At 31.0% G+C, this 22,179-nt stretch overlaps 1 protein-coding gene across 2 annotated transcripts in view; it reads right to left on the reverse strand.

The window, feature by feature from the left end:
* Nucleotides 1-21,405, reverse strand: part of LOC143071335 (neuroendocrine convertase 1-like) — a 42,641-nt gene extending 21,236 nt beyond the window's left edge. The window contains exons 1-6 of one of the 2 annotated variants that reach the window (XM_076245579.1): nucleotides 21,120-21,405; nucleotides 10,717-10,821; nucleotides 9,478-9,606; nucleotides 7,698-7,806; nucleotides 3,582-3,619; nucleotides 2,243-2,319 (exon numbers count right to left, since the gene is read on the reverse strand). In XM_076245579.1, coding sequence (XP_076101694.1) covers nucleotides 2,243-2,319; nucleotides 3,582-3,619; nucleotides 7,698-7,806; nucleotides 9,478-9,606; nucleotides 10,717-10,821; nucleotides 21,120-21,275 — 614 coding nt within the window. In that variant the 5' untranslated portion in view covers nucleotides 21,276-21,405. The remainder of the gene's footprint in view (nucleotides 1-2,242; nucleotides 2,320-3,581; nucleotides 3,620-7,697; nucleotides 7,807-9,477; nucleotides 9,607-10,716; nucleotides 10,822-21,119) is intronic. The other variant, XM_076245580.1, reaches the window with a different exon arrangement.
* Between the last annotated feature and the right edge of the window lie 774 nt (nucleotides 21,406-22,179).

Genomic DNA, 22,179 nt, shown 5'->3' on the forward strand with positions numbered 1-22,179 from the left:
TACAGGACGTCACAAAGTATATCGGTTTTTAGATATTCTAAAACTAACCGTGCAACATGCTTTTGCTGTGTAATATGCTTTTTGCTATCCGCCGTTTTCTAACTACCTTCGAAAATATGGTTTAACATGTGACTATCCCATCAAAGAAGGGCTTCAAAGTTATTGTGAAACTGCCTATTCTAGAGGTGGCGTGAATCAGATGTGGATACTTAAAAATTCCAAAGATCTTTTAGAGTACATACAATCTATCTCTCTTTCATCTTGTAACAGTATTAAAACATTTGACTTTTCTACTCTTTACACAAGTATTCCACATTCTCAACTAAGAGACAAATTGAAAGAGTTGGTATTGCGTTGCTTCATTAAAAAGAATGGCCAACGTAGATACAAGTATCTTGTCTTAGGGAGGGATAAATCCTACTTTGTAAAGGATCACTCTAATTCAAACAAAAAAATCTCTGAAACTGATATTATCAAGATGCTTGATTTCGTGATTGACAACATATTTGTAACGTTCGGAGGACGTGTTTTTAAAACAGACTGTTGACATTCCAATGGGAACAAACTGTGCCCCTCTACTTGACAACTTGTTTCTTTTTTATTATGAGGCTGACTTCATGTAGGAACTTCTTAAGAAGAATCATAAGAAGTTAGCAATATCCTTTAACTATATTTTCCGCTTTATAGATGATGTTCTTTCACTACAAAATTCAAAATTTGGTGACCATGTGGAACGCATCTATCCCATCGAGCTAGAGATAATGGATACTACAGATACAGTTAAGTCGGCCTCATATCTTGACTTACATCTAGAAATTGACAATAAGGATCAGTTGAAAACAAAACTTTACGATAAAAGAGATGATTTCAGCTTTCCAATTGTGAACTTTCCATTTAAGTAGCAACATTCCAGCAGCACCTGCACACGGGGTATATATCTCCCAATTGATACGATATTCCCGTTCTTGCATTTCCTATCATGATTTTCTTGATAGAGGATTGCTGCTCAAAAGGAAGCTATAAAACCAAGAGTTCCAAACGGTGAAGTTGAAATCATCCCTTCGTAAATTTTACGGACGCCATCACGAGTTGGTTGACAGTTATGGAATAACCGTTTCACAAATGATATCGGATATGTTCCTTACGTCGTAACTACAATCCCCTTCCCTTTCATGAATGTGACCTACCGAATTAGACTATTTACCGTATATGTTATCACATAAGCAACACGACGGGTGCCACATGTGAAGCAGGTTCTGCTTACACTTCCGGAGCACCTGAGACCACCTCTAGTTTTTTGTGGGAATCGTGTTGTTTATTCTTTAGTTTTCTATGTTGTGTCATGTGTCTTTTTCATTTATAGCCATGGCGTTGTCAGTTTGTTTTAGATTTATGAGTTTAACTGTCCCTTTGCTATCTTTCGTCCCTCTTCCATAACGAATCAATTTTTTTTAAACATACGAATAAATAATATTATTCCATACAATTACAACATAACAGTAAGATGAAATCTCAGAAAACGATATGAATCAACACCTAAACACAGTTTGGTATAGAGAATATTTATCGGTCTACAGGTTGATGATGGAATTAGAGGTTTCAATAAAGCTACTACTTATATTTGAATTTTATAACATAATTTTCCTACATTTTCCACATCTAGATTGGTAAAGCTTTTTAGTAATTTAAATCTTGACAATTTTGTTTCTTTTAAGCTACCTAAGCTCTATGTTTTGGGTTGGTTTTTTTTCGAATCTAGGCAAACCTGAACCCCTTTTTTTGGTTTCTATATCTTATTATTGTTTTTCTATTGGGTCTATCGTTCTATCTATGCATTTCCATTATCAAATTTAATAAATACAATTGTTGTTGTGTATTTCTTTTTTAATTCATCGCTTTTAAGACGCTGTTTTATTTAAAAGGATAACTTTTTTCAAATTTAAATTTCAATGGACCTGGTTGTTTCTTCTGTTCAATGACACGCACCCAAAATGATAAGTGATAAATTTCAACATGCACGCCACCGGCTAGGCTTTACTAAAATAGAACAAATGTCTCAAAAATAGTACCAATTATTTCAAAGGTTATTTATAACAACCAATTTACAAACCATTATTTACTTATTTTCGAACGGTTAAAAATGTCATATATATGTTAATAACGATATTATATGCAATATACTGATAATTTAAAATAAAAGTAAAAAATTGTAAAATGATAGATTTTCCAAGAGATAACATACTTGTTTTCATTAGTGGGATCATATCGAGGCTGTGGATCTTCGTCGTTGTCATTTAAATCAGTGCTGGCCTTTGGGTCCTACAAATATTCAAAAATATGCACCATCAAAACTCAAAGAAATTTTTTGCAACATTTTTTAGCTAATAAATTACTTCGAGAACTGCATAGGCATCCTGTTATATTTTTCATTCCTTTATCATATATGTAAATTGTTTTAACTTATCTGGTGAGTTCTACCTAAATGTAAAGGCTTTGTAGTTTTATACAAATGTGACTGACAAAATTGGTATGCAGCAATCGTATTTTGTATACATGTATTCTTCGTTCAACATTTGAAGACAGATTGCATGTATTCTTGTCTCTTGCTTTACTACATATCAATCTCAATTGATCTACGAATGTCCAATATAGATGCAAATTTCAAATGTATTTAAGGGCCACATAACTTTTTGTGAACATATTAGAAAAAACAGTTAACGTGGAAAATGTTTTCAGTATAGATTAAGTTTTTTTAAGAACTGGAAACCATCTTTTTTACTTTTTACTTCATAGCTATAAGGTTAAAGTGAACCTAGAAGGAATGTTGATCAATATTAATATCGTTTCCAAATAATAACTATTAAATTTGTCTTGAAGGTCAGTACAACTAATAACTCTAGATAAATTGTCAGTTTCGTACACTTTAAGTTCGTTTTTATTATGGCGTTTGCTTTTGTTACACTTCTATGCTCCTGTTATTTCTTTGTTTTCCTCTTAGGCTGATTTGTTTTCTCTCAATCGAATTATGACTTTTAAACAGCGGTATACTATGGTTGCCTTGATTTATATATTATAGACTCTTATGTAATATGAAAATTACATTCCTATCTTCGTGTAGTGTTTTTCAAAAACAGTTGAATGTGTACATAGATATAAGAAGATGTGGTGTGAGTGCCAATGAGACAACTCTCCATCCAAATAACAATTTTAAAAAAGTAAACCATTATAGATCAATGTACGGCCTTCAACACGGAGCCTTGGCTCACACCGAACAAGAAGCTATAAAGGGCCCCACAATTACTAAAAACCATTCAAACGGGAAAACCAACGGTCTAATGTATACAATTAAATTTATTGCACGATATGCACCATTCGTCCATACAACATGTAATGTTCTTTACCACCAGTTGTGGCTTTATCAAAAAGCAAATTATACACAAAAGTATTATTACCGCTAGCAATAATGTACAAAATCATGATATCAGGTCAAGACATGTTCAACTAGAAACTAAAGATGTTATGAAAAGCTAACCCTCGAAATAACCTAAATATATTACTTATTATAGATTACGGATTCTTACATAGTTAGCTGCGATATCTGTGTGGTTCTTCTCTAAACCTGTAAACAAAGGTGATAGAATGATGTGTCCTGATTTTAATTTTACTTACTTCAAAAATTTCTCTTGCAACGGTTTTGTTTTCACTAATTCTATTTACAGGTAAAAATTAGATTAGTATGATATTTGAATTTTTGTATAACACGAATCGTTGTCAATATAATGGAATTTGATGCGTGTAAGACAAGTGAGAGGTTTAGCTAGCTTTAAAACCAGGTTCAATCCACCATTTTGTGATTGCCATCTGATTAGGGAATTTCCGTTTAGAATTTTCCTCGGAATTTTTTTTGTGATTTTACTTTATACTGGTATTAGTCATTTTAAGAAATTTTTTATCACACATATGTTTTTATTACACTTGTCTCAATGTATGATGATGGAATAGACGATATTGAATCAATAGCTAATAAATAAGTGAGTTTAAACCCACCTTGAACACTTGTATCAGATTAACAACTTTATCAAGAATATGTCTTCTTTATATTCCTGGTTGTGTTTAGATAAATAAAAGCTTAAATCATGAATAAGATGATGACCATAATCGGAAATGAAGAGGCTGTTTAAAATGCCAAAAATAATAAAGCACCAGGAGAAGATAAAATAATTAACGAATATATTTGTTCTTCTTTGGATAGTATGATAGATATTTATGTTCAATTATTACGTCTTTCCACTTTTCTGTGGAAAGACCTATTGTTTTTCTTCTGATTATTTTTTTTTCTTCCGCCTAATTTTGTTCTTGCGATAAATATTTGTTTCGCAATATGTCACTTAGATATTTGGTATATGATATTGAACAGTTTATGCGCTTTTGAAATTTACCCTGCGTAACCGAATACTTTTCTTTGTAGGAGTTATCTTCCCAAACACTGTTTTCCTTGTGTCCACGACTCCTTCGCAACCGTAAAAGATTACGACAAATTTATTTTATAAAATTGCTCGTTATATCCTTCGCATGATTTGTCCAATTTCGACCGAAGCAATATGAACGCTTCATATGAGAGTTATTTCCCCTTTTGTATTTGAAATTTTGAAATGTATTTTAAACTGGAAAACCATAAGTGATAGAGACCTGGGATCTTTTGATTTGAGGTCCTTGGTCCAAAAGAATGAAAATTAGGTCAAGGTCAAAGGTCAAGGTCATATTCTAATCTTTGAATTAGGCTTATTTCCACTCATTTCCAGATACCGTATAAGATATCGACAAATTATTTTGACTAAATTGTTAGTTGCGACATGTCGTAACTTAATAATTTTAGTTGAATGGGTGCATAGACAATGAATGGGAGTTTTTGCCCCTATCATAACTAAAATTATGTGTAAAGTGATATAACTTATTAACCATACATATTAGAGACCTAGGGTCTTTTGATTTGAGATCCTCAGTTTGTGACCGTGAAATTGAGGTCAAGGTGATAGGTTAATTTGACGTTCTAGATTTTGACCTTTGCTTTAAATTCATATCTACACATCATAAAGCCATATGAACTGACATTTTAGACAGATTTTTAATATTGTAATATCAAAATAGATATTAACTGGTGAAAAGACCTTCAATTGTTCTCTGAACAATTGGTTTTTAATTTAACTTAGTTTTTGATTCAGGTATTTTGCCTGAAGCATGGCTTATAGGTCGCATGATACCAGTATACAAAAACAAAGGAGGCAAGATGAATCCTAAAAATTATAGACCTATCACATTGTTATCTTGTTTAGGAAATGTTTTTACATCCATGTTGAATGATAGATTAAATATTTTTATAGAAGAATATAAATTATTACATGAAAACCAAACTGGTTTTAGGCATGGTTACTCAACAAATGATCACATATTTGCATTGTATGCATTATTTGAATTACTCTCTCTCAGAAAGAAAAAGCTGCACTGTGCATTTGTCGATTTCGAAAAAGCATTTGACTTTGTTAACCGTATCTCATTATTTTTTAAGCTTGTTCATACAAATATTACTGGCAAATTTTTAAGAATTATACAAAATATGTATGAAAATGTAAAGTCATGTATTAAACATAACCATTGGCGGATCCAAGGGGGGGGGGGTTCCGGGGGTTGGAACCCCCTTTTTTTGGCCGATCAATGCATTTGAATGGGGACATATAGTTGGAACCCCCCTTTGTCCTGGGTTGGGAACCTCCCCTTTTTAAATTGGCTGGATGCGCCCCTGATAACAATGAAACTTCGGAGATCTTTTTCTCTGAAATTGGAGTAAGAAAGGGAGAAAATTTATCGCCTGTATTATTTTCACTATATTTAAATGATTTGCAATCATATTTAGAAACAAAAGATATTAAAGGTTTAAAATCTATCAGCAAAGATGCTGAAAATGAACTAATAGTGTATTTAAAAATATTTTTGCTTTTATATGCAGATGACACCATTTTATTAGCAGAATCGGTTGAAGATCTACAACTTATGCTTGCTAATTTTTCACAATATTGTCTCATGTGGAAACTTAAAGTAAATGTAGAGAAAACTAAAGTTTTAGTTTTTTCAAAAGTCAGGATGTCAAAACACACAAAATTTTATTTAAATAATAATGAGCTTGAAATAGTTAAAGATTATAAATATCTTGGTATATTCTTTTGTAAAAGTTGATCATTCTTGTCTACAAGAAAGTATCTAAAGGAACAGGCAACTAAAGCTATGTTTGGATTATTGAAAAAATGTAGAAGAAATAATCTATTGAATGTCAAATTGATTTATTTAAAAAACTAGTAGAACCTGTAATATTATATGGATCAGAAATTTGGGGTTTTGAAAATTTAGATGTTCTTGAAAGTATACAGTTGCGATTTTATAAAATTATATTGCACTTGAAGCAATCTACACCCAACTTTATTGTATATGGTGTGCTAAGAATATTTCCTATATCGATACAAATCAAGATACGTATGATAAATTTCTGGTGTAGACTGTTAGAGGAAATGAAACAAAATTTTCATCCTTATAATATAAATTATTACATGTTTACTACACAGATTATGGTTATGAATCTAAGTGGTTAAAGTTTATAAAGAATATTTTAGATGATTGTGGTATGTCAAATGTTTGGCAAAACCAAACTGTTTTTTCGTCATTATGGATTTCAAAGTGTATTGAACAGAAACTTAAGGATCAATTTATACAATTTTGGTATTCAGAAATGTTCAAGTCTCCTAAGGCATTGTGCTATAGATTGTTTAAAACTCATTTTTGTTTTGAAAAAATATATCTCATAGTTATCACCCAATTATATTTACATCCTTTGTAAATTCAGATGTGGTAGTCACCAATTACCAGTCGAGACCGGGAGATGGCGCAATGTGCCAAGAATCGAAAGAGTGTGCTCTCTATGTGACTCTTTGAATATAGGTGATGAATATCACTATATTATGACATGTAGATACTTTATCAATGAAAGAATAAATCTGCTTCCCCCTTTTTGACACGAAAATGTTAACATTTATAAGTTTGAACAGCTATTTGATTCCAACAATGTAATTGTATTAGAAAAACAATGTAAATTTATTAAGAACGTCCAAGAGAAGGTCGTTCCTCCAGGTTAGAACTTCTTAGTATCACTTTATATATGTATATGTAATTCACACATGCTATATATAAGTTTGTATATTGTTAATATGTATATGTTCTCTGTAACAATTGTTTTAAGAGAATAAAGTATTCATTCATTCGTTTACAAAGCCCTGATGACTTGAAATAATTTTAAAGGGTTTCTGTAAGTTAGTGCACTAGATTGCTGTTAAGTAATTTAGATTTGATGTATTAGGATTTCCGTGTCTTTTTTTTTTTGAATTTTCCTTAGAGTTCTTGTTACCTTTCTATCTTACTTTTTACAGAATTTAAGAATTGAAATTAACACACAAAAGTATGTCGCCTTTTGTGTCTTAGTCGATTTGGTTGCTTTGTTTCCCCCTTTTCATATTTTTATACTTTGGTATTTCATACTTTTTGTTTCCATCATACCTAAAGACTATTCTAGAACATTGTGTTGTGCGTGCATAAATGATGTCATACGTTTATATAGACCATGGGATCGTATATATGTCTTTGAATGAACATACCATCATCAAGAACTGTAACCACAACCCCCTTTCCTGTAATGCCTTTATTCCATACTGGTATGACGTGCAAGTCTAGTTTTGGCAAGCTAACTTCAGTTCTCGTGTCTGTCTGCAATAGCAAATATATCTCATTAGGAACGACTTTTCTTTACCTTGTTCAATTTTCACGATATCATTTCTTATCAGTCTACACACAACTAAAATCTGGGTATTAATCGGGCTAACAGTTTAACATTTCACGCAATCTGGGTATTAATCGGGCTAACAGTTTAACATTTCACGCAATCTGGGTATTAATCGGACTAACAGTTTAACATTTGACGCAATCTGGGATAATAACTATTTAAACCATGTGACTTGTTCTGATAGTCAACCTTTTTACATCTCATCTGTCGTGTTAATGTATTTTGACATTCTTGACATTCGAGTGTTTTGGGATGAATGTTTCTAATGGAGGTTAATCCATGAAATAAAGCGACTCTGACGTACCAAATAAGTAAAGTGTATTTCGTAGTATACAATCGCAACAAAGAAAATAAATTCTACCAGTTTAGTAAATTGTATATGGTTATGACTCTTTGAATTTAATATTCGCATCTCCCTGTATAGTTGCATACTCTATCGGTATGTTTTATACTCAAAGCATAAGTATGTTTCGTGTATCAGCTTCTTAATTTATATTTTTCATAGATTACAAATTTCATATATCAATTTTTGCAAACAAAATCAGTTATTAGTTAACCAACTTTCTTGTAAGTGAGCAGTTTCGTTTAAATTGTTACGAGAGTTGCAACCAAATTTCAAGTTGATGAAATAAAAATCGCTCAAATAGAGCTAAAAAATAAATGTTAACTCAGGTTAATTTAAGTGAATTAAGTTGTTTTGATTTCATTAGGTTACAATATTTTAAAAGCTTTTATAGTAGTAGAATACATATGATTAAAATTGAGAATGGAAATGGGGAATATGTCAAAGAGACAACAACCCGACCATATAAAAAACAACAGCAGAAGGTCACCAACAGGTCTTCAATGTAGCGAGAATCTCCCGCACCCGCAGGCGTCCTTCGGCTGGTACAAATGTATACTAGTTCAGTGATAATGAACGCCATACAAATTTCCAAATTGTACACAAGACACTAAAGTTAAAATTAAAATTGACCACATACACATTTTTCTGTAATTTTCTGTAAATTCCTTTTTAATTAAGCAGGCTTTTCTCGGTCAAGATGATTGAAGCTGTTATGTCTTTTCATTATCTTCAATATTATTGAATAGGGAGTTTTTTTAATTGGTTAATGTATAATTAGTTATCAAAGGTACCAGGATTATCGTTTAGTACGCCAAACGCGCGTTTCGTCTACATAAAACTCATCAGTGACGCTCATATCGAAATATTAGAAAGCCAAAGAAGTTCAAAGTTGAAGAGCATTGAGGATCCAAAATCCAAAAAAGTTGTGCCAAATACGGCTATGGTAATCTATGCGTGGACTAAGAAAATCATTAGTTTTTCGAAATATTCAAAGTTTTGTAAACAGGAAATTTATAAAAATGACCACATTATTGATATTCATGTCAACACCGAAATGTTGACTACTGGACTGGTGATACCCTCGGGGTATAAATGACAATGGCAAACTACAATATTTTACAATAACTTTGATTTGCAATTCTTGCTGTAAGAGTATGAGTAAGGAAAGGCACGGCGTAGTTCAATCATTATGTGATGCCGGACACTGTATACATTAAAGCAAAAACAGACACCTAATTAACAAACTCACCAAATACCATTCTTTATCCCATAAAGGGTCATTAAATTTGACTTCGTGGTAGGACCTTTCAAATGTCTCACGGTCTATCAAACCTCTTTTTGTTCTTGTTTTGTGTTCCTGTTGTTCTACCCAGTTAACCTTTAACAAAAACAAAAGTAAGAGAGTTTTTTTTTCTCTTTTTTTCTTTCTCCTTTTTTAGTGTATAACTTATCTTAACGCGTATTACAGGCCTCTGCAAATCAATCAAACAGGATAAGTTACGATTTAAAAGTATTTTTACGGATTTATATTCCGTCTTTTACAATAGGATTTTGTATTATACTGTCAATTATCGCCATCGCAATTTACAAATGATTTTATTCTAATGGACATCACGTCTTAGGACATTAAAGCATATTAAAGATTCAGATTTTGATTGCTCTTTCGGCTAAGCGCAACGGAAGTCTAGTAATCCCACGTGACAATACAAGCTCTCATAAATCAAGCTATTGCTGTTTATTAGATTCGATTTCCGTGCATACAATTAAAGAATGTCATTTTATTAAGAAATACTAAGCTGTACTAGATTTGTATTCATAGAATATTAGTTGTCAATTGAACATGTAAAATATTTCCTTACAAAAGTACGTTTTAGTAATAAATAACATTAAACAACACAATTCTATTGCACAGCTCCTTCGAGAAATCATGTACTGGATTCAACCACTTATAATGTCTGATCTTTAGACTTAAGATTAACAAGTGATATCGAAATAGTTGAATAAATACGCCATTTTTTTCATTTAAATTAATCTTTTTTACGTTATGCTATGATTCGTGTCACTTAAAAAGCTTTATTCTAAGACCATTTTGGTACTCGCGTCATAATATACATAAACATGAATGAAGAGAAGGGATAACAAAAATTACAGTTGAAATTTTATTTGATATAACACGCATGTTTTGAACTTTTGTCATTAAAGTTTATAGTATTTGAAATTTTATAAAACTTTCATTAATAAGGTATTCGCTTTACGGTTGCTTTATGTTATATGCTGTCTTTGATATTTCTTTTATCTGTCTATCTATCTTTATCTTTTAAACGTGCGTTTAAACGCTGCAATTCTTCTTTCCAGGCAAATTACACGTACTGCTTTGTTGCAACGTGTCCTTGTAATTTCTTTTTAAAAATATCTTGACAAGTCTGTTTGTATTTCTTTTTTATAAATGATAAACAACTGTTCAAATTTAAGTATTAATGAATTTCACCCTTTTATCTGTTACTAGTTTCCTTGTATGGTGGTGTGCATGACGTTTCGAACGGCTTGGTACACTTCTATGTGTTAGTAAGTAATGGTTGTCGAATGGTTTAAGCTGCAATGTAAATATATAAATAGTAAGATGATTATAATAAGTTAGTCTTCTTTAAAACAATCTGATATAAATGATGTAAGATATAGGAATATATTGCTGAAGCTGTATTTGGCAAAACATTTAAGAAGTTCTTTCTCTCCGTACTTTGCTTGATGCTGGATTTTTTTTTCGAAATTAAAAAAGTGACGATCACTTTTACTTGTCATTGCCAATTGCTTGAATTTCGAGTAAATTGAATAAAAAAAACATCATGTCTATAATATACAATTAATTTTAGAAATTACAAGAAGAAAGGCATTTATGCAAAAATCAGAATCTGTAATTACAAACAGAATGCATGAGAATAGCGCGGCAAATACTGTTCTTCGTCTTATAGTGATGCTTTCAACCTGGAGCAAGTTCATACCGAGCTGTCAGTTTGGTGAGGTTTTTTACTGTGATTTTTATGTAATACATATAGAGAGCCCTCCTGCTTTTATATGGACATTCGTGAAACTTGGAAAATGAATATCATTAACATGTTTAAATAGTATAATGTATTAATCAAATATCAATTGCCGATATAAATATAGAAGTATATTATCCATTTACAGCAAAATGCAAAAGTTTTGTTATTTGTTTATTAGTGTCAACAATTCTCTGCTTTCAATATTTGTATCTTATACCGTGGTTACAGCTAGCATACTTATTGCAAGGTTCAAATCTATAACCCGTCATTGATCAGTCAAAGGGAATAATAAAAACAAATCACTATTCTTACTTGTCAGATTAATTATTCTCAAATACAAAACTGATTCAAACGTGTGTCTCTTTGACACTTGAAAAGCCTCGCATATCCAATGACAATTATATAAAGGTTTACTATTATGTAAATGAATTAATGTACTCTTTATTATTAGAACTGCTTTATTGTTCTCTGTAACATGTCACACATGAATTTCCGTAGTATATTCAATAAACGACGACAATGGTTTCTGTTACTGTGATAGTACATATTGTTTTATGTAATATCTTATAATCATAATTGAGTTCCCACAGCTAGTTGACTAACTAACACTCTTTTTATATTGAATATTAAGATTTTCACAATTAGATTTATTGTCAATAGTGCATATTGAGGCGGTTCATCTACCATTAAACGCATGTTTTCTATTGTTACGACTGAAGGAATCTGTAGCAATATAAGTTGCTGTGTGGTTGATCTTGAATAAAAAAAAAATGTGCGCTAACAAATTGGAAGCAATGCAAACCTTTTGTTTTTGTCTTGTCAAGAGCAATTCTAACAATGATACAAAGAAAGATAAGAGGCAGAACTACCCTAAAACCAAAACTTTAAACTGTTTCAGAGAAAACATTTCTGATGAAGTTGTGTGAACAAAATTGTTGTACTGAAGTAAACCGTCATTAAAGATGGAATAGGAGAAAACTGTATCAAAGATGGAATAGGAGAAAATTGTATCAAAGATGGAATAGGAGAAAACAGTATCAAAGATGGAATAGGAGAAAACTGTATCAAAGATGGAATAGGAGAAAATTGTATCAAAGATGGAATAGGAGAAAATTGTATCAAAGATGGAATAGGAGAACATTGTATCAAAGATGGAATAGGAGAAAAATGTATCAAAGATGGAATAGGAGAAAATTGTATCAAAGATGGAATAGGAGAACATTGTATCAAAGATGGAATAGGAGAAAACTGTATCAAAGATGGAATAGGAGAAAATTTTATCAAAGATGGAATAGTAGAAAATTGTATCAAAGATGGAATAGGAGAAAACTGTATCAAAGATGGAATAGGAGAAAACTGTATCAAAGATGGAATAGGAGAAAATTGTATCAACGACTATTTATTGAATACATAAACTACTTTAAAGATCACCATTATATATATATTTATTATAAACCCTGCTTTTAATATCAAGGAAGTAACCCTAATATCCTTCAGAATGGTAATCCCGATTGTCTAATTACTAACTCAAATAAACCAACAACAAATTTTAAAGAAGGAACAGTGCATATAGTAATAAGACCTTCATATATACACAATTATTAAGAAAGGAGTTTGCTAAAGTAGCTATACAACTTCGAAATTAATAGTTAAAAACCAAACAGTAGAAACGTTGCTAAACAAAAATTAACAGTGGTAAGATCACAAAAATGCGAGATATTGAAAGCCTTAAAATACAAATGTATAAATCTATGATGGTTTTGACATTTCGTTTATACTTGTCGTTTAGGAAATAATTTAAACTGCACAAATAATTCCCAAACATTATAAAAGTAAATAGCCTATCAAAGCCCTGGTATCACAAAGTTTTATTCTTGTCGATAAACGATTTGATTAATTTACAAAAAAAAAAAATATTGTTGAAACTGACGTTGTGCTTACATTAACGCAGATGATATCAAATTTCATCTGCATTCGTCAGCAGTAGACGTATAATTGAAGGCCAATGATATGTAAAACAAAACAGTTGAAAAGCTATATAATAAAACAAAATACTAGTACTTAAAATGCTACCCAAGTTCTCCTACGGCCAACCATACCTGAGGGAGTTGAAACCTTATTTTCATTATAATTTCAAAATTCATGAACGGAAATATTTAGAAAGGTTTGTTATTAGTCATGTCAGTATTGAACTGATGATACTCTCGGGGACTTCAAAATGATAGTCCACCAGCAGAGGTATCGACCAAGTACTGTAAAAGATGAAAACAACACGTTCTAAATGAAATGTATCAGAAGAGCTTTTTTATTTCCTTCGTCAGACTTGTTCAAAATCGAATATTTGAAAGCAAAGGATGCATAAAACCGAAACAGATGAAAGGCTATATAATAAAAAAAATACCTAAATCATAGCCAAATAGCATTCATAATTAGTTATGTATTAATTATTTTATTATTATTATTATTATATATTAATTTAGTTATATATTATACATATAAAATAGATCACCCATGGCATATACTAAAAAGTGTTATCAAAGATTTTAAAAATATTTCGGAATGTAAAGAACAGATTTATGTATCGTAAAGTAAAACCATTTGAATGTCTTGTAGATTGCGTGGGAAAACGTAGATATCAACCACTAATCACAATAGGTACTTCTAAAAATAACACTTCAAGAAATGTTCTTTTTTTTCCTTCTTAATCTAACGACAAAATTTGAGATGTTTGATCTGCTATTACTTCCTATCACAAACTTTTATTACATGTTCTTATGGTAAATTAACAGAAATAGCTTTTGTTTTTCACGCTGATGGTCAATACCGATACAGTTACGTACAAATCAGGCTCATTTTACCATTAAAAGGCAATTAATAAAAGACAAAAGGTCGTAGAAAGCGATAAAAGTCTATCTTTTTAAGTTGTTGATCAGCACTACTATAAAGGCAACACTTTCTTATATGCATGTAACAATCAATAACCAGATTAGCCATTGTCACGATATATTGTTTCCCTGTAGAATGGCCGCTCATTCTACTAATCTCCAAAATTGATTAGGAGTCAAAAGGAACGATTCAGGTTTAATACATCTACCTGAATTCTTCATTAATAGATTGCCTTTTGTGTCTTTTTGTTCTAAAATCATAATATAATGATTGGTTTAGCTAAACGAGGGATATTTATAACGATGTAAATATTCCCTTGATGGTTTAAGTATCTGTGTAATCGATAATTCAATATGACATTATAATTAAAAACAATCTTTTTAATCATATATTTAATCACTAAATCTTATTTCTTGCTGATTAACCAAATATCTTTTAACATTGTATTTAGAAAGGTATATCAATATTTAAAAAATAGGAAGAAGATGTTTAAAACTTTGTTTTTTGTATGGTCGACTAAAATATATTTTATATGGTTTTCGTAAATTGCTTTGTTAAAAATTAGGCCGTTTGTTTTTCAATCTAATTCTTACATAACAAAAATAAACTGATCAAATATTGAAATTTTGTATTTGCGCAAGACGCGCCGCGCCTTTCGTCTACAAAAACTCATCAGTGAGGATCGTATCAAAAAAAGGACGAGGTTGAAGAGCATTGAGAACCAAAAATTCCTAAAAGTTATTCCAAATACATAATTTTCATTTCGATAAACAAAACAAATAAAACAAAGCATCGTGCACATATAAAACATACAACTGAGTAATCAAGCAGCCACTACAATTTCAGTTGTCTATCAATCTTATATAAAAAAAAGTTAAAATATTCAAATATTTAAATAGAAATGGTATGTATATAGTTCTAACCGAGCCTCGTCTATTTCATTTTGAATAGTTCCAAGACTTAATCTAGTTTTAGTGGTATGATTATAGTTTCCACTGAGCATACTCCATTTCATTTTGAACACAAACATTTGAACATTAAATCAATGGTTTGAATGATTATCTATGATAATCACAATTTTACAAGTTCCAACATTATAAGATGTTGTATTGTTGTATCAAACGAGTTTGCGTGTACTTCTTTCATTTGATTAAAGAAATTTTCTTTACAATTGCACTTAGTAATTCTCAATATCGCACTAGTGATACCGATAACCAAGGGTCATGCTGTGGTCAGTGGGTAGCTTGCATTCTTGGTCTTGCTCAAACGTTTGACATTTGGCTCATTCCGTTACGTACGGCTTTTGAATTAATCCCACATAGTATTATTTATTTCATTTTGGTATTGTATGAAACAATAGACCTTGTCTACTGTATGTTATGTCTTATCTTCTTTTAATCGACATACATAATCATCAAACTGAGATTATGAATATATAAGAAGATGTGATATGAGTGCCATGAAGACAACTCTCAATCCAAGTCACAATCTATAAAAGTAAAACATTATAGGTCAAAGTACGGCATTCGTCACGGAGCCTCAGCTCACATCGAACAGTAAGTTTTAAAGGGCCCCAAAACTGACAAGTGTTAAACCAATCAAACAGTAAAACCAACGGTATAATCTATAAAACAAAACAAAAACGAGAAAAGAGAAACCCATATGAACCACACCAAGAAACGATCGACTAAACATCATAATGGAAGTAGGACTAACAAAAACTTCCTACATTAGAACAAGGCATATGTACTGTCTCACTTTCATCAGAGGTAATATGTGTCGATGAATCTGTGTTAATGTGCTTAACACCATGTTTAACTTTATCGTAGATTCCATCAAGGGATTTTTGTGGACAAATATGATCATTATTATTTGAAAAACAAAGAAAGTAACCACGCCTGCAATCGAAACCCGAAATTTGTAGAAACAGTTTTATACTTCATCATAACTAAAAGAGAATCAATTACAGTTTAAGTACACTATGCGTATATGTCATGACGAAACCTGACAAACACTAGGATGAAATGCTTCGGAATGTAAGGATTGTCCTGCTGTAGAGAAATTTATCGTGTTGCTCCTGGCAAATAGAATTCGGCGATAAGAGTCATATGGCAATACTATACATTGATGACAGGAGAACATGATTGTATTTACGACAAATGGAACATATCCGTGGTCAGATATTATTCAGATAACGGTTCAAACAAATACAGAATAAGCAAAAGATAAAGAGCTCATTGCAGACTTACCATTTAGTAAATTCAAAAAGCTTCCTTAACACAGCAATCTTTAGACGGAGATCATGATAGGAAACCCAAGCCTTTAAATATCGTACGAAGTTCACAGTGGAAAAATTTCAGTTGTCTCTTTTGTCGTATAACTTAAAGACTAGGATCGCATTTTCTAATTTAAGTGGATTACAAAAGTGAAAGTTACTGTTTTGAAGAGTAATAATTTTGTTTTTATTTGAAATGAGAAGGAAGGAGAAACATTATTTGTGCACAAAAGTGGACGTTATGTTTATGAAACAGCAAATACTATCCCAAATGAAACTCAATTTCCAGAAACTGAAAACATGCTCATTAAGTGCAAATAATACCTTTGGTTCGATGTCCTGGTTTTGAAGTTACATTTTAATGTTGTGTTTCTGTAGTGTCGTAGTTCTCTTGTATTTGATGCGTTTCCCTCAGTTTTAGTTTGTAACTCGGATTTTTTTTCTCTTATCGATTTATGAATTTCGAATAGCGGTATATTACTGTTGCCTTTTTTTTTTAACCGGTATAGAACCAAAACCAGAGACCTTCAAATTGGTATACAAATAAAGGAGATACCACTGGGATCACCAAAACCTTAGGCATAAAAAATCATACATATGAATAGTAAAAAGACTTAATACGAAGAGAAGACAAACAATAGATCACAGAAAACTACAGGGAAAACTGATGAATGAAAGTAATTAAAACAGAAACCATTTATACGAGAAATATCAAAGACGTTTTGGGCTAGGAGTCACATCAATGCACACCACCACTTTTGTAATTAGCATGTTAAAAATTATATTCCACCTGGTGGTCGAGTACAAAGCAGGATTTCTCCAGATGAAGTTAGCATCTTTTCGTTTGAGTTTGTATTTAACATGTATACGCTCTACAACACTTTCAGAACCCAACGAAGATCCATCGTAAATGGTGTAAACAGTTGGTTAGGGAATGCAGGTAAATGGAAACGAATCTGAGGCAATATTACGTATTAATCCGTAATCAAACTCTTACCACCAAAACAATCAATTACATTAGAAATATTGACTTCAGTCTATCTAGAAAAGTATGCTGTTTAGTTTTTATTTACATGACACTTATTAGCAGATGTTCATAGTTGCCATTTTAATATGTTCATAAGTAAGGCTTATTCTTAGCTCTATCAGGCTATATATTTATCTCAAAGGATATTATTATATTCGGAGTTTTGGTTCATTTACTTAAGAAAAACAAGTTCTTTGAGTCTTATTGGTTTTTGAATTTCATCTTGAAAAGTTTAAGGTATTAATATATCTTTTTCGAGAGTGACCTCATTCATAGATAGTCTTGACTGTCACTAGAAGTTTTGCATTACAACAGGTGGTCTTACTACGAAGTACATGGCACTCGCAAAATATTTGGCATCGAATTTAATGATCCAATTCCGACAATATGTTGAATTTATTCGTTATGTGGGCATATCTGCTACGATTCGCCTTTGGTCATCAATCTTCGACTGTAGTAACAGAAATATTTTTAATTGCTGGTTGCTCAAAGTGCATTTGTAGTTCAAAATCAAAATCAATATTAACTGTTTTTAATACGTTTGTCTTAAGACAGGAACCCTGTCAGTATTCGTCTCTATAAACAATGACGATTCATGCCGTGAAAATATAGTACTGCCGGTAGATGTTTGTTAATACATAAAATGGATAACAAGAGACACCAAAAACACTGGACGATACACCAGACCACATCAGCAACTAACACCAAACTCCTCAAAAGAAACAACCAACAAGAAACACTACAAACAGACTGATTAAGTATAGACACACAATAAGATAGGGCTTAATCCGGTTAACTTGGGAGCAAAACTCTACTTTTAACTACCTAGATCATACATGTTAAATAAAACACACAATAAAACAATCTACCAACAGAATAAAATTGAGAATGTCTTATAGTTTGAACAAGGAAGTAAAAATCGGCACATTATTTTGAAGGCATGGTCAGAATGGTGTGCTCGTCATTACAGAAAACTAGATCAAATAGCTTCTGTTGTTATGATAATGATGCCAGAGAAAGAAAAACTAAGAAACATCAAAGAATTCACGGAGTATCAAATGAATTCGTATTTGAAATCGACAGAAATTTGTGAGATTTCAAAATGAAGTACGCCCATCAGCCGAAAGGACCATTTTCACTGAATCTGTGAATATGTCACACTTTTAGCACCTTTTCTTACAAAAAATAAAGCACCGACTATCTAGAGGTAGTCAACATACAATCTACACTATGCATATGATTAATCAAAATAAAAAAAAAACACCCACAAACCCAATATTTCTGACTAATTGAAATTAGTAATATAATCAATCGGTGTATTAACAAAAAGGTATATAAAATAATATTGTAATAAAGGTATCTCATAAAACACAAAACACGACTAATGTAAAAACAAAACAGTAGTACAGACTATAGTACTGTATTATAAATAATGCTCAGAGTGACATAAAACAAGTATTTAAATATACCGAATACTTAGTATTCAATTTTGATGACAGGTGAACTAGGTATATTCTAGAATAAGATTTATACCAATATCTGATATGATAAAAATCGTGAAAGATAAGAATTAAGAAACTAACTTGACAAACACGGTCGAGAGTTCTCAGACTGTTTATGTCGTCCTTACAATAAATCCGTTGTATGTGTACTGATTGATACATCAATATGAGAGAACATGACAAATTGTATATGTTAATTAGCTTCGAACTGGCTTTCAGTAACTGCGAGTACTCTTATAACAGTGCCTTGTTTTTATTGTATTGTGTTAATTATTTTTGTTCATTTTACTGATCTTTTGAGTTGAGTCAACTGTTACACCACTGTTACATGTTAGTCTGCATGTGGCTGTCCCAAGTCTGAAGCCTGTAGTTCAGTGGTTATATATATATATATATATATATATATATATATATATCTATATATATATATATATATATATATATATATATATAGATATATATATATATATATAGATATATAGATATATATATATATATATAGATATATATATAGATATATATATAGATATATATATATATATATATATATATGTGTGTGTGTCTGACGTTTTTATTTTATGTTAATTCTTTCGTTGTAAATTAAGCCGTTAGTTTTCTCGTTTGAATTGTTTCACATTTTCCATGTAGGGGACTTTATAGCCAACTGTTACTTAAACATTTGTGTAACAATGCACCGTTAACAAGCATGACGCCTTATATATTTCGGCATGAAAATTGAAGAGATTGACAATCCTAGAATAGTTTTCATCATTAATTATATGTTGATGAATTGTTTTTTTCTATTTTTTTTTTTTTTTTTTTTTTTTTAGTGGCAATGTATATTAATTGACTTAAACTGAATGTGACGTTATAACCTAGTAATGATGTATAATTTACAAGTAAATTGGTCTAATTTTCTGCGGTTTAAATATTGTATTGGAAGAGGAGATAAATACATATAGTTCGTGATCAACGAAGGATTTCTAAACCTACTATCACATTAGATCGCACAGATATGTTTATCCACAGTCGCTTGAATTTAAGTGATATATATATATATGAAAAAAAAACTTCATATATATATATCACTAAAATTCAAGCAACTGTGGTTTATCTCATGTAGTGTATGAAGAGGGAAACCATTGCTTAAGCAAAGTTTCTAATTAAAAAAAAAAAACTTTTGGCTGTTTGAAAAAGTTACACATTGTTAGCATTCTTTTTTTTATAATCCCGCTACAACATCAGAATTTGGGTTTTGTCAAGCTGATGGAGTACATGAGTTCTTCGGTGTTTTTTTGTGAGTTTCTAGTTCTACCAGTTACTTTTTGTATACAACTGTTTGTCCATTTGACTTCAAAGCGTTGCCTTTCATTTGTCCGACTTACGATTTTTATCTTTTAATGTACCGTTATTTTATGATTTCTTTGTGTGTAATTTCTTTTCACATATGAGCATATGATAGATAGACGTCGAGCTTGCAATCAACCGATATGTCATGTATAAGAACCAAATACATGTCGTTTATCTAATATGATCATTAAACTAATTATATAGATGAATAACAATATAAACTGTGCATTGTCAGACTGCTGAAGTTGTTATTTAAAATATTTGAAATAAACCTGTAGGCATACAGTTGTAATACATTTTATTGATGATCTATACGTTTACAGATTCACACCTGTCGCAGGTAAATATGATATCAAAATAGGAATCGAGATTTTGAGATTTACTAGTAAAAACAAAACCAGTTCCATTTATATGTGCAATAAAAGGTCAGGTGTATCAATAACACGGCAAAAGAACAAATTAAACAAAATCAAATACTAGTATCAAAAGAATTGAATATCGAAAATGGGTGAATACGGCAGGACAGAAAGTTAACGTTTGTCGAATATGAATTTTAATAAGTAAACTTTCCCTTCAAATGATGTAACCCTAATGGTTGATTCAATAGTAATTATTAGTATTACGGCCGATTGTATGTAAAGTAGCTTTTTAAAAGTGCACGAAAACGTATCAGTTAATTCAAAAAGTTCTTAAAATATAGTAAAATAAAAATGCTGCAATTCTTTATAGTAACTATAAAAAGCGTACCGCATGATTATTTTGAGTTAAAAATATCCCTCCAAAAAATAAATAAAAAGAAACGAAACAAACCTCTTTTACAATGTCATAGCCATGTTCCTTTGCAACTCTTTTAGCTTCTTCGTGTCCACCCTGAATTTCCACTGCCCATTGATTTACATAATGATTTTCGCTAACAGCATAACTGATAGAAAGAAAAACGAAAAGAAAAGATATCACAGTTTTCATAGTATCCAAAACCAAAATTACGTTTCCTGTTACTCCGTTCTGTCAAAAGTTTATCTCTGACAGATAGTCTGTTCTCAATTTCAACTGTTCCGAAAAGGAAGGTTCACTTCGAATACACATTATAATTTTTCGAATTTGTCATGACGAAATTGATAAACTTTACTGTGAAATATACCTATGTCAACAGCTGTTTAACAATTGGCGAACTTATCACAGAAATCCTGCAGGTACCTCAATATACGCCTATTATCACCATATTATTTGACAAATAGATAGTCCGGAAATTGCAGGTTGCTTAAATAGTTAATAGAGGAATTATCAATTCAACAAACTAGCTAAATTAATAGACAATTTAGAAGAGAGAAAAAACAATTGAACGTAGTGCGTGTATGATTATATATGGTTGTACCTTTTTATTGATGGATTTATTCCTAATAAGGTTTCAATTAAAGCTTGATTGCACCGTTTTGATTATGAGTGTCGTTGGGTTTTTTTATTGAAATAATCTAGATAAAAGAGATCGTCCTTCAAATAATAAGATTAGTAATCTGCAGAACAGTTTCCGATCAAATTAGCATTATTTTTTTATTACACACATTTCGCTACAAACAGTTGTTCTACCAAGGTTTTACAGTCTTATTTAATTGTACCTTTCTTATAATTTCTGTCAAGGAAATATTATATGCAAATTAAGATAAAGTGTCACTTTATCAGTTTGATTCGTAAATTTTTTTTCGAGCTTTCGGTCGTTAAGTCCGTTGGATTGTTGAACAAAAATATTTATTGTTACAATCCTTTTTTTTAAACTTTAAATTAGATGAGAGTTATAAAAGAGAATATTTCAATATTGTCGATATTACGCAATACATTCAGTATAAACATAAATCAGAGAACAACTAGAACA

This window comes from Mytilus galloprovincialis, chromosome 4 (genome assembly GCF_965363235.1).
Source record: "Mytilus galloprovincialis chromosome 4, xbMytGall1.hap1.1, whole genome shotgun sequence".
Taxonomy (NCBI): domain Eukaryota; kingdom Metazoa; phylum Mollusca; class Bivalvia; order Mytilida; family Mytilidae; genus Mytilus; species Mytilus galloprovincialis.